Below are 12,952 nucleotides of genomic sequence, written 5' to 3' on the forward strand. Positions count from 1 at the left end.
GAAAATATTCTATTATGGTGTGTATCATATATTTTTCATAAAGGATCGTTTCAATCCAATTATCCAAAACTCAGTATAAAAATACACCACAGCTGCAGAGACAAAAACAATTTAAAATAATGAGCCCAGAGGCGATTCTGACTTCTCTGAATCCGCAGACTTCATTAGGATGGCACGCATTTACTTTCTTTTAAAGAGAACTGTAATGAACATAGTGTTTACTAGGTAATGTGCTGTTCTTTATCTCATTTCTACTCAGTTCAGAAGCTACTACACTGAAAATAAAGTAATTTAAAGAAAGATACATACCAGTCTTAAATGTCTGGCAAAGCTACAGTACTCGCAACAATCACCAATTTACTTTAGAGAATGCCTTACTTCCCTTAATTCTATGAAATGTACTAAACTGTAATGTTCTGGAAGACACTTGGGGACCTATAACAATTCATTTTCTAAAGTAAATACAGAATTTCTTTGACTTTGTATCTTAATAGGCAGAAAAGAGAAGCGATAGCAAGGATCTCCAAGTTGGTTTTCCAAAGAGTTTGAAATTAAATAATCAAATTTACTTCCATTCAGGTTTTGTCAAAAATGTTAGTGTTTCGTCTGTGAATGTAAACTATCATGCATCATGTTTAGCTCACCATTGTTAGAATAAGAAATCAGAGCACAAATCCAAAGTAACTAGCTCTACCCCATTTATAATAATGCTCTTCCGCACATAAAATTTAACTGACTCATTAATTCCATAACTGTTAATGGAGAGTCCACTCACCATTGGGTTCTTAAAACATTCATATTTGGCATAATTTTTTCTAAGGTACAGCTTATTTTCTTCTTCCATCCCCCAGTGAGACAGCACTTCAATCACCAACTCATGGTCTTCTATTATTCTTTCTGCGAGAATGTTTCAATGAGTATGTTGACAGATACATAAATAGTTCAATAGGCAAACGTGAAAATACGCATAAATACATCGGCATAGAAACATATGGAGTAAATTATGTAGTGTTCACAATGCATTATTAAACAGAAGTTTCATCTCAATTCTTAAATATCTACACTGGCAAGATTTCTTTTCAATTCTGAATTATTATATCGACTTTTATGCCAGCACCATCATCTAAAGAGAAAATTACATAAAATATCACAAATGCCATTTTTGCTAATTCTCAGTCTCCTTTTGTTGCTATGTAAATTACTGTATAAGTTTGATAACAAACCTGTATTAAGATGTGGGAGCTATTCTTTCCTTAACTCATCATGGTGCCAAAATTAAAATATTTGCTCCAGGTTTGAACAATTCACCTCATTAAGAGATGAAGAATTTTGACAGGTTCACTATGCATTTTAAGATACATAATCTAGGTAGCTGAAAAAATTAAAACACATGCTCAAAAGGGGGAATTTCCTCTCAAGTCGATACAGTCTTTTATGAAACTCAATTCCTCGTGGCACTTTAGACTTTGAAAACTAATTCAAGGAAAATAGACCCTGTATTAACAATGGAGATAAGTAAGTAATGTAGGAAGGTGCTCAGCAGAAATGAACCAAGCAGTGGGAACTTTTGAGAAGTCAAACGTAACCAACATAATATCCATTGTAATGCAGACTGCGGTGGTGTTTGTGACTGCATCATTCATAACAGCCCCAAACTGGAGACTACCCATCCACCCCTTGACAGGAAAATGACTTTTGCCAAAGCATACACAAAAAGGATATTCTACAATAATCCCAAACAGAAATCTCAGAAGTGAAAGATGTATATTGCACGAGTCCTCTCACATAAGGTTCAGAGGGAGAAAAATTCATCTATGTGGCTAGGAATAATAAGAGATAGAAGGGGAGTGGGGAGCACAGGAAGCAACTGGTCACAATTCTGTTTAGTCCTGTAGATGTTACTCAGGAACATGCAGTGTCTGAAAAGTCACAAAGCTGCCCCATGGGATGGGCTCACCTTCCTCAGTACAGCTCATTCTTCAACAAAAAGTCAGGATAATTTAATTATGAAATTGCCAATAAGGAAGAGAGAGTCTGGAATAGCTAAAAAGGGAATAGGAACTCCTCTTTTTATGTTCCTAGGAACTTTTTGAAAAGAATCGGCATCTCAGAAGTTCAACACTCAGGCGTGATCTGGGCCATACTACAGGGAACCTTCCACAGAAGCCTGTTCTCTGAAAGGAGTTCATCTCGATGAACATGGGTGAGTTGCAGTAAGTGCTCACGAGCAAGCAGAATTTTGGCCTTGGTTGGATCAAGTACCATTGTTTCTGCTCCCTGGCTATGTTTCCCTTCACTGCTTCCCTTTCTGAAAACTCGGTTTTTGGCTTCACTCTTTCCTTTCTTCTCTAAATGAAGTCACTTTTTTTGACACACCCATCGAGTTCCCTGAAGTGAAATCTCTGCCTAAAATTGCTCTCCACAGGCCTGAGCTTCTCCACCTCCTCAAATATACTTTGTTGAAAGTCAAGGTCACACCTTAATTTTTTTCAGGGTTCCAGATCTTTTTTTTTATTAATTAAGAAAATTTTTATTCATTTTACATACCAATCACAGATTCCCCTCCTCCCTCCTCCCACCCCTGCAACCTTCCCCCACCCACCTTCCCCCCATCCCCTCCTACAAGAGGTAAGGCCTCCCATGGGGAGTCAGCAGAGCCTGGTACATTGAGTAGAGGCAGGTCCAAGCCCCTCCCCCTGCCTCAAGGCTGTGCCAGGTGTCCCACCATAGGTAGCAGGCTCCAAAAAGCCTGCTCATGCACCAGGGATGGATCCTGATCCTACTGCCAGGGGGCCCCTTAAGCAGATCATGCTACACAACTGTCTTGCTCATGCAGAGGGCCTAGTCCAGTCCCATGGAGGCTCTACAGCACACCCTAATTTTTTTAAAACAGTAAACACAGAATGATCATTCAATGCCACTCCCAATTTCACATCTGGCTCTAAGTCCCAAAGAAATGACAGCTAAGACTCCCAACTTCACATCTGGCTCTGAGTCCCGAAGAAATGAAGCTAAGATTCCAAAAGATATTTGTGCCTAAAGGCAAAAACACTACCATATCCTTGGGGGTGAGGGGGGCAGGGACAGATACACAAGATAGAAACTCAACCTTAAAAGAAATGAAGGTATGATGTACACTAGATATGATAAAACCCTAAAGACTCTGTACTATGTAAAATCAGACAGACACAAAAGGCAAACGCTATGTGACCCCATAAAGGTACCTAGAGCAATCCAATGCACAGTAACAGAGAACTGAATGGTAGTTTCCAGGGCTGGCAGTGAGGAGAAAATAAAAAGCATTATTGCTTACCTAGTAAATAATTTCCATGTGGGAAGAGAGGGTATTCTATAGACAAGTGTTGGTTCTACGGGGCTTATGTGATATATAAGCCCACTGAACTGCATAGTCACATTGGATAAGATAGTAAATTTTATTTATGCTATTCTACCATAATTTAATAGTATGCCTCATTACCCTTACAGTTATCTTCCTTTCAAACCTGGAAGTACTTGTTCTTCTTGAAATCTTATTTTTGTGACTGTTAATATCATTTTGGCCATATTCTGTCAGAGAAACGTAAACTTAAAAGTCCCTTCTGCATGTTTTTCTACCTCTCACTCTGTATCCTTTACTCCTGATATTCCCAGTTGTGCTCTCTCCACATCCCCCTCAGAAACAACAACCCCCCAAGCCTATTCCCGATGTCACCATGCCAATGGACCCCCATCTTTTCTCACAGAAACTCTTAACTAATCCCTAAACCTCCAGCTACTCTTTGTACTCTACCTCCAGCCTGAACGCTGATATCCTAACAGTCACCCTAAACCATCTGTGCCCATGGAAATCCTGCCCAGAATGCATAGCAATTTCTACTTCTCATGAAACAAAGCCATAAGACCTGACAATGACACCTTATCCATCCATCTATCCATTCAAATTGTCACCAAAGGCCTGCATGGGTCAGGTGCTCCCCTGAGACCTGGGAGTTTTGAAATGGACAAAACCAGGAATAAATGGCTGCCCTTGAGAAGTCCCTAATAGAAAAATATAGACAATAAATAAAATGTGAGCCCTTTAAAGATAGCAATAAACTCGACAGGAAAACACAGAGCAGGGAAGAGAGACTGTGCTGAGAGCAAGGGAAAGGGTTCATTTCCAGTGGCTTCACAGAGAAGTGCCTGTGGAGAGGATGATCTTCTAGCAAAGATGCAGAGGAGAAGGGCAGAGCCAAGCACTCACGGCAGAGGAGGCTGGGATGTCGGATGCACAGCATGGCGGTTAGCGTAAGTAATGCTGAGTGACAACAGAACAGCACCAGGAGAAGGGTGTCTAGAGGCAGTAGAGAGGGGGGTTCGAAGCCCCCACCCCCCACGATAAGGACTTACAGGAGACAGGACGACGGACAGAGGAACGAAATGAAAGATCCGGTTTTAACTGCATCGCGCTTGCTGTTGAGGGTAAAACTGATTTTCCGCAGCCACAAGGACTGAAAACACAGAGTCCAGTTAGGAAGTTGATTGGCGTTAGCCAGGGCAGAGGTGGTAGAGAGTAGATTAACATGGTAACTGTGGGTTTTGTAAAAGGTGGCCAGGATCTGGGTGCACCCTGGGGGGTCTAAGCAGAGGGATCGGAGGGAATATTCCAAATGTGTGAGAAAGAAGGACAAGTCATGGAAGACACTGAGGTCCTCTGGCTAAGCTTGGAAGGATGGTATTAGTAAGGAGGAACTGGGAAGACTGAGACCAAGCTAGTGAGGCCCAGAGATCAGTGAACCACAGTGCAGAGCTGCATTTCAGCGGTCTCTGGATAGTACTGACTTCTGCAATCTCCCCCACAAATCTAACTTGTGCTTCCAAGCTACGATAAATAAACGTGCTGTGGATGGAGTGTGTACTGATATTCTTTGTGACTGCCAAGAGAAGAAATTCAGAGGGACAGTAATGATACCTGTTCACTGGTTTCAGCAACCTGCGTTTCTTTGTACAATTGCCTATCTCTACCAAGAAGGAAGGAGTTCGTGCTCCACCCTGAATGTATACCAACACAGAGAGGGAAAAGCGACAGACACATTTTTTCTTGATGGTTAAACTTCAAGGTACATTTCACCAGTCTTTGGCAGATATCACTGCTTGGGAAGAATCATGGTCCTCTGCTGCCTCATATGGGGATCCAACCTCTCTTGAAGAGGGAGTTACAGGTAAGGGGATCATGAAGGGGAGAGAGAGTCAAGTCAGACCCTGGGTGGAGTAGGAACCAATGACTCTATCTTTCCCCCTTCAGGAACAGGAATACTTTCAAGGTGTCAGGGTCCCAATAAGCTGAAACATGCTGAGTGGGTCAAACCATAGACAATGTTTTCTTAATCCTCCAGAACCCCTGTATCAAACAGAAGTAAGAGCTGAGGGCAATGCCAAGCTCACAGCATCCCAGAATGGAGAAAGAGTGCTAAGTCCTCAGAAGGAAAACAGGAGAGCTTAAAAAATAAAAAAATAAAATAAAAATTAAAAAAAAGGCCCTAAGCTTAAAAGGCCTTATGCTTTTCAGAAAGGAAGGGTGAGACAAGCAGGAGCTTCCAGAAAATGAAGAAAACAGTGACACAAAAATAAGACAAATACCTTGGTTAAAAATGATGTGTCCCACCAGGATGCTGAAAAGGTAAAAGGGGTCTCAATTGTCGAATATAAACATTTCAAACCAAAGGCAACTCACTGGCAGAACTTGAATTATTGAACCCAACAGACAATCTTGGACTGCAAACAAATGCTATGAGGTTAAATTCTCTGCTGTTCTGAGGGCTGGAGAAGCAGAGTCTAAAATTCATTCCTGTTACAAAAAGAGATTGCAACTCTGCATGGCTCAATCTATGAGAATATCACTGTTACATTTCATTTTTATAATACCCTAAGTAGATTAAATAATGTCTCTAATGATATCAAGACCTAATGCCTAGAACCTGTGAATGCTACATGGGAAAGCCTTCGCAGATGTCTAATGACAAATATACGGAATTGAGTTAGGCTCTCAATCTATCTGTAAGCATCCTTGAGAACACAGACAGAATGGGGTTTGATATAGACAACATGGGAATTGAAATACAAAGCAGAGATTAAGTGATGTGACTATAAGCCAAGGAACATCAGCAGCACTCAGCACCTAGAAAGGTATAGTCAGGTTCCCTTTAGAGCCCTTCAAAGAAACATGACCCTCCAGAATTGTGGAAATACAGTTCTCCAGTTTATAGCTCACCAAGTTTGTGGGAATCGGTTAGACTATCCTTATGAAATTACTGTAATAACCTAATGAGCAAGTTATGTTTCTGTTTTAAAGACAGCCAACCTACCCAGGTTGACTGAGCCCTTGTGCCTGACCCAAGCCGATGGCCTTTCTCCTGTAGGGTACTGCTTCATCCTACATGGGAGCTCCCACACATGGTGCTCACATTGCCACCTCAGCAATCCTAATTCTATAACCAAGAAAAGTTTAAATCACTCTCCCTTTTCCTATGGTTTTAATTATCTGTTTCTTTTTTATTCTAGAATGTGTCCAATAAGTATTTGCTAATCTATTGAAAATAAACAATCATGTTCTGAATGTCAGAAGAATAAAAGTGATAGTTGGATTTCAAATTGTCCAGCCACAACCTTCTATAAAAGTAATTTAGATCATTTGAGTTTGGGATGCATACAAAATTAAATATAAAAATGAGTTGGGAAAAAAAATCAAGCTGTATTTGAACAGCCACAATGAATAAGAAACTGAAAAAAAAATAGTGTGGTGTGTGTGGTCACCAAGTAGAATGTAGTCTAGTGTTCTGTTGACATCACACACACACACACACACACACACACACACACACACACACACACACCTCAAAGGCAGAATATAAATCTGGAAAGAAAAGATAAGCAAGAACTACTTCAGGAAATCTCACAGATCTATAGTACTTAATGCTTGAATAATGAAAACAATAAAGTCAGAAGAATATCCTCATTAAGAAGACACATACTTTCAAGAGCTATCAAAACATAGACTGTATTTAAGAAAGAAAAATAGATCAGCTCTACTCATCTAAAGCAATGTTCTAGTTCTAACCTATGGATAATGTAGATAATATATAGACACAGCCAATAAAGGCCTACAAGGCTGGATACAGCTATGTTTCTACCTCATATACAAGTCTGACAATGAAGATAAAGTTTCTTACCAGGAAATTTGGCTTTTAAAAATTATATCATGCTGCCGGGCGGTGGTGGCGCATGCCTTTAATCCCAGCACTTGGGAGGCAGAGGCAGGCAGATCTCTGTGAGTTGGACGCCAGCCTGGGCTACCAAGTGAGTTCCAGGAAAGGCGCAAAGCTACACAGAGAAACCCTGTCTCGAAAAACCAAAAATAAATAAATAAAAATTATATCACATTAGATAATCTTTATGCATCCATAAATCAGCATCTCGATTTAGATGCACTGTTGCTTATCATTCTCCAGCTGACTTCAACCCTCAAAGGACCACAGCTCCAGAGATCTAAACAACCCTAGTAGGGACAACTGGAAATCAACTAACCACAGCCTACTGTGATTTGTTCTTTTTTAGTGAGGCGGCTTGCTAAATGTAGGGGTTCATAGGTATAACGTTCAACAGGAAGATACAGGATGCTGAGGCAGAGTCTTCTGAGAGGAAGACAGGTAATGTGTGGAGGGAGCGAAAAGTTGCAGACCACCAGTGTGAAAGCCTAGGCATTGCCGTAAACCATGTTACCAAGAGCTGACAATGAAAAGAGAAGTAGCAGCTCCCTTGGCACCTGAGTAATTTTTCTCCTGACAGTCCTTCTTTAACTATACTTGAAAAACAAGCCAATTTTAGCCAACTAAGTAATCCTTCTAAGTACCCTATATATTTTCAATACCAAAAAAATTAATTCTCAAAACATAGCTCTTTGTGTTGCCACTTAAGAAAGAGCCGCAGGTGCCGTTTGTATAGATCCATCGCTCGCATTTTAAAGGCCTTGTTTATTTAATTTTTTTTAACTTCATAAAATCGACCTAAATAATCTGTTAAAACGTTAACGAAGACTTTACGGTTGCATCCTCAGTTTGAATTATGAAATGGTCCCCACTGCTCATGTGCTGAACACTTGATCTTCCAGCCTGGTGGTATGCTGGAGGACTTTGGAAGTGTTAGCGGATGGGACACAGCTGGAGGAAATAGGTCACTGGAAACAAGTCCTTGGCATCATCTTGCTTCTGGTCCCTTTGTTCTCCACATGCTCCTGTAACCATGATAGTGTGCTCACAACAGCACAGAAACATGGGAGAAAGTGACCATGAACGGACTCCTCCAGAACTGTGAAGCAAAATACTTCCTGAGTATTTTGAAGCGGTTCAGTTGGGCACCTGGTCAGAGTCACACAAAAGCAATCAACATGGACACAGTTTTTAAGACTCATTTCATTCCGAAAGGCCATTTTGCTTACCCTTAAATGCCTAACAAATAATTGGTTAAGCCTATTTCAAATAAACTTGCTGGCGTTACTTTTCAGACATGAGAAAGTGAAATGCAATCATCAAGCATCACTCATACATAAGAATAACAGGGAGGCCCCCTTAAATTACTTCCAAACAGCCAGTAAGAAGGTGAAAGGGAAGAAACGCTTCCAGGAGTTTTAAATGATGCTCACAACAACAACAATAACAAATGAGAACTGCATTTTTTTTAATTTTATTTTTGTTTCTAATGTATTTTCTAGGGTCTTGCTGTTAGAAAAAAAAATGTTACCAAATAATTCTGTTTTCTGTTTAATTTTCAAGAACTTTTTCTTTAAGAAAAAAAAATGAAGAAAAGTTTCATCTGAAACTGTTGATTTAAGTTCAAAGTCTTTTAAGAAACTTCAATCCACCAAGAATGGGAGTGCTCACCTGTGACCTTCTGCCTGGATTTGTTCCCTGAATCCACTAAAAGTGCTGCATTGGGCTGAAATAGAAGGCAAACCCCTGCGCTTCTCAGCACTTGATAGAGGAAGAAACAAAGTGGCTTTTACTTCTAATGCACCCAGGAAACAGTCCTTCCTACACCATTGTTACAGGAACCTCCAGGCAACAAATAAATGTCCCTTGTATTTCCCAGAGCTGGGTTGAAACCACCTATATTTTGTCAATCTTATTTCCAGATCAAAATGAACAGCCTCTGACCAAGCAAAACAAAACCTTGAACACAAGAAGCAAAGAATAAACCAGAGCTCAATTTCTAAAGGGTTCCTTAGCCTGAGAATGCTATTTAACACCACCAAGAGCCCCCAGACAACTGCCAATCAGATTAACTCCCCAAGAAAAATCACAGAGAAATTATGGCACATTACCTTGAAAGGCCTACAGGCCTTTAAATCCATTTTTCAGTAAATCAAAATAATCTATGCATTAACTCAGATCTACAATGACAACGTATACTCACAGAAAGATGTCCTTTTCTACAAAGGCTTGTATCTACACTGGCTTCAGCCCACTGGAAAAGCATGTGGAACTGGAGTGCATACAAACAGCCTCTATAAACTGCACATGACCAGGTGCATCCTTGAGAGATGGACTAAATATCCATCCATCTGGACATGTGAAGTCTATGGTGTGTTTTCCAAGTCTCTCTCTTCACTGGAATTTATAAGATATGCTTTGAATTATTGGATATAAATACCTTACAATTCAGTACAAGTGAACTCAAAACACATTCATTTGTCTTTAACCCTAAGATACAAAGATGTAGGCACAGCCAGAGTCCCTTATCTCACAGAAGTACTATCTAATTTTAATAAGATCATTAGGAAGACAGTTATTAAAAATCTTACAGCAGCTAAGAAGACAGGTATTTAGCTCTGCTTGATCCTCCAGGTGTCTGTGCTACTCCAGGTGACTGTGCTACTCCAAGTGTCAGTGCTACTCCAGGTGTCTGTGGTACTCCAACTGTCAGTGCTACTCCAACTGTCAGTGCTACTCCAGGTGACTGTGCTACTCCAAGTGTCAGTGCTACTCCAGGTGTCTGTGGTACTCCAACTGTCAGTGCTACTCCAACTGTCAGTGCTACTCCAGGTGACTGTGCTACTCCAAGTGTCAGTGCTACTCCAAGTGTCAGTGCTACTCCAAGTGTCAGTGCTACTCCAGGTGTCTGTGGTACTCCAGGTATCAGTGCTACTCCAAGTGTAAGTGATACTCCAGGTGTCTGTGATACTCCAGGTGTCTGTGATACTCCAGGTGTCAGTGCTACTCCAGGTGTCTGTGATACTCCAGGTGTCAGTGCTACTCCAGGTATCTGTGCTAAGTCTTTAGGAAAAAATGTTACACTATTGGTCACCACGATCCATCTCTAACTCTACCAACCAGGGAGCATTCTTCCCTTGCTTTTTCCCCAGCTTGACATGAGGTTCTATATGTAAACATTTCTCATAAAATTTGGGAAATACTGCATTTGTTCACATTTTATTGGAGTATCATTATAATCTTATATTTGTCCAAATCAGTCCTTTTAAGATTTATTTTTTAATTATGTGTGTCACACACACACACACACACACACACACACACACACAGGAAGGGAGCAAGGGAGGAAAGCAGAGAGGGAGGTAGGGAAGGAGGGAAGAAGGGAGAGAGTGTGTTCCCACGGGGACTAGAAGAGGGATGTACCTCAGGCTGGACATATGGAAAAAGCAGTTGTGACAAGCTGCCCTTTCTCGGACACAGAGGTCGACTACACCACACAAGACTGATTGTACGGTGGCCACTACCTGCCTTGACCCGCTTTCCCTCCCAGATTGTAGCACTAGGGGACTGCCATCAGCCTGGTCAGCTGCTAAAGAAAATGCCCACATTTACCTTGTCGCCCTGAGTATTCTGTGAGAAAATGCTGAGGGAACTAAAGTAACAGCCCAGATGCCCACGCAGGTGGCCAGAAAAAGTCGGTACCCGAGAAGCCTAGCAGCGCAACAAGGAAACCGAGGGGCAGCTAGTGCAGGGTGCCTACGATTCCACACGTAGAAGAGTGAGGGGTGGGACACAGCCTGTGCACACAGGGGTTGGGCAGGCACTCCCGGTCCCACAAATGACTGTGAGGAAAACTACAAGACCCAGGTCCACACCCAGATGGCTAAAGTTGGGACGCAGGGGGAGAGGCCCAGCTGTGAGGCTACCATAATGCCCAAAGGTGGAAGAAGTGGGGTCTCAGGCAGCTCTGAGAACCTGTCAAAGAACCAGGAGGCAGTTTTACTGACAGACACATCCTACTCTTTGCTGGTAAAATATTTCCTGATTTGGAGACTTCGTATACCGCCGAGACCCACATCTGAGAGCACAGGAGGTCAGGGCGCATGATTCTCTGCACAGAACATGTCCTAAGGGCTGCACTGAGGTTCCTGATGCTAACAAGGGTAGTCACAATTCTGAAACCTGCTAAGTTATAAACAGCACAGAACGTGCCACTGCATGTTGGCTCCAGACAGCAGGAAACACACGGAACCTCTTTTGTCTGAAACAAAGGAAACAGAAAAGTGCAGCCGCAGCTTCAGAGCAGGTAGCAGCAAACTCCCACACTGCCCAACTCCTCCTGACGATGAGAGGCGGTGCGGACGTGGCTGCACGTGTAAAGATGGGTTCAGTAAAAGCCTCTGGTCATTCATTCTGCTTATTAAAGCCACTCACTCCACAGTAGTATTCACAATGGAACTCTCAGCTGCGATGGCAATGATATGAAAACACAATTAATCCCTCCTCCCGAAGCGTGTGTAGGTATGTGCTCCAGGTACAGTGTTAATTGCCACTGCCTTGTACCACGGCTTCAATTAGGAATCCAAATGGGAGCAAGACAAACATGGATCCCATTAAGTTCCTGAAGAGTTGAAACTGAAGCCGCACCCAACAGACACACACACACACACACACACACACATACACACACACACACACACACACACACACACACACACCAGCTCCACTCACTGATAGTGACCACAGAGGGCTCCATCTGGGGAACTATAGTGACACCCAGTGGCTGTCAAGAAAAGTGCAGAGCGAGGTCTATGGAAGTGTGTTGCTACAGTACCGCTTTGACCTAAAGGCAAATTTGAGGCTAGTCTGGGTTAAATAGTGAAAATGATGAGGTGGGGGAGAAAATATCTAGTCTTAAAAAGCTAAGAGAAGTCTTCTCAGTGTTGTAAAAATATTTATATTTAAATCAGAATATTTTTATTTCTCGATTATGTACAGGGAGCTGATTATTTTTGTGTATAGAAGTATTTTTCAGGATGGAGATATTACCTCCTTCCTTTTACAACCTATTCAGAGAATGAACACAAACATGTTGCTCCAACTGCTGTTAGAGGCATGGAATACTGATAAGGGTCTCCAAAGGAAACATGACGAAGATACACCTGCCTGTATTTGATGCCAAGGAAGACCACGGACCACAGCCCCTGGAGCGCTGCAGCCTCCTCACCTACTGCTCGGTCATTTAGTACTCAGGTGAAGTCAGTGTTTGCAACTGCTTTGTTTGGATATGCAGCCTGGGTACAAGGCCAAAAGAAAATCAACACAAGGAAAATCCAGAAGGAAATGCCTTTGCCATAGCCTTTGGCCTCTGACTGATGAGTCTGGAAGATGATGTTCTGGTGTTTTGACTTCATTTCAACAATGTCTAGAAAACACATGAAGTCACAAAGAAGCACACTTTATAACAATGCCTAAAAGTTTAAATTCAGTGTGGAACTCACAACTATTTCAAAGGCGTTTACATTTAAAAGTGCATTTCATTACCTAGTATAAATACTTGGTAGGTTTTTGTGAGCATGTCCCCTTTGTTTACAGAACAGATTTTTATTTCTGAATTTTGAAGCTGTTCGTCAGGCATAAATTGTGGTGACTAATACAAAATGTTTCCTAAGTCCCCCAAGATAGTAATAAAAAAAAAAGATAAAAGT

The 12,952-nt window shown here is 41.6% G+C and overlaps 1 protein-coding gene across 2 annotated transcripts in view; it reads right to left on the reverse strand.

Moving 5' to 3' along the window:
• Grb14 (growth factor receptor bound protein 14) overlaps positions 1 to 12,952 on the reverse strand; it is a 112,256-nt gene that overhangs the window by 24,409 nt on the left and 74,895 nt on the right. For both annotated transcript variants that reach the window (XM_028861445.2, XM_028862051.2), the window contains one exon: positions 776 to 897. In XM_028861445.2, the coding sequence (XP_028717278.1) occupies positions 776 to 897 (122 nt within the window). The remainder of the gene's footprint in view (positions 1 to 775; positions 898 to 12,952) is intronic.

The sequence above is a fragment of the Peromyscus leucopus genome, chromosome 4 (assembly GCF_004664715.2).
Source record: "Peromyscus leucopus breed LL Stock chromosome 4, UCI_PerLeu_2.1, whole genome shotgun sequence".
In the NCBI taxonomy this organism is placed as follows: domain Eukaryota; kingdom Metazoa; phylum Chordata; class Mammalia; order Rodentia; family Cricetidae; genus Peromyscus; species Peromyscus leucopus.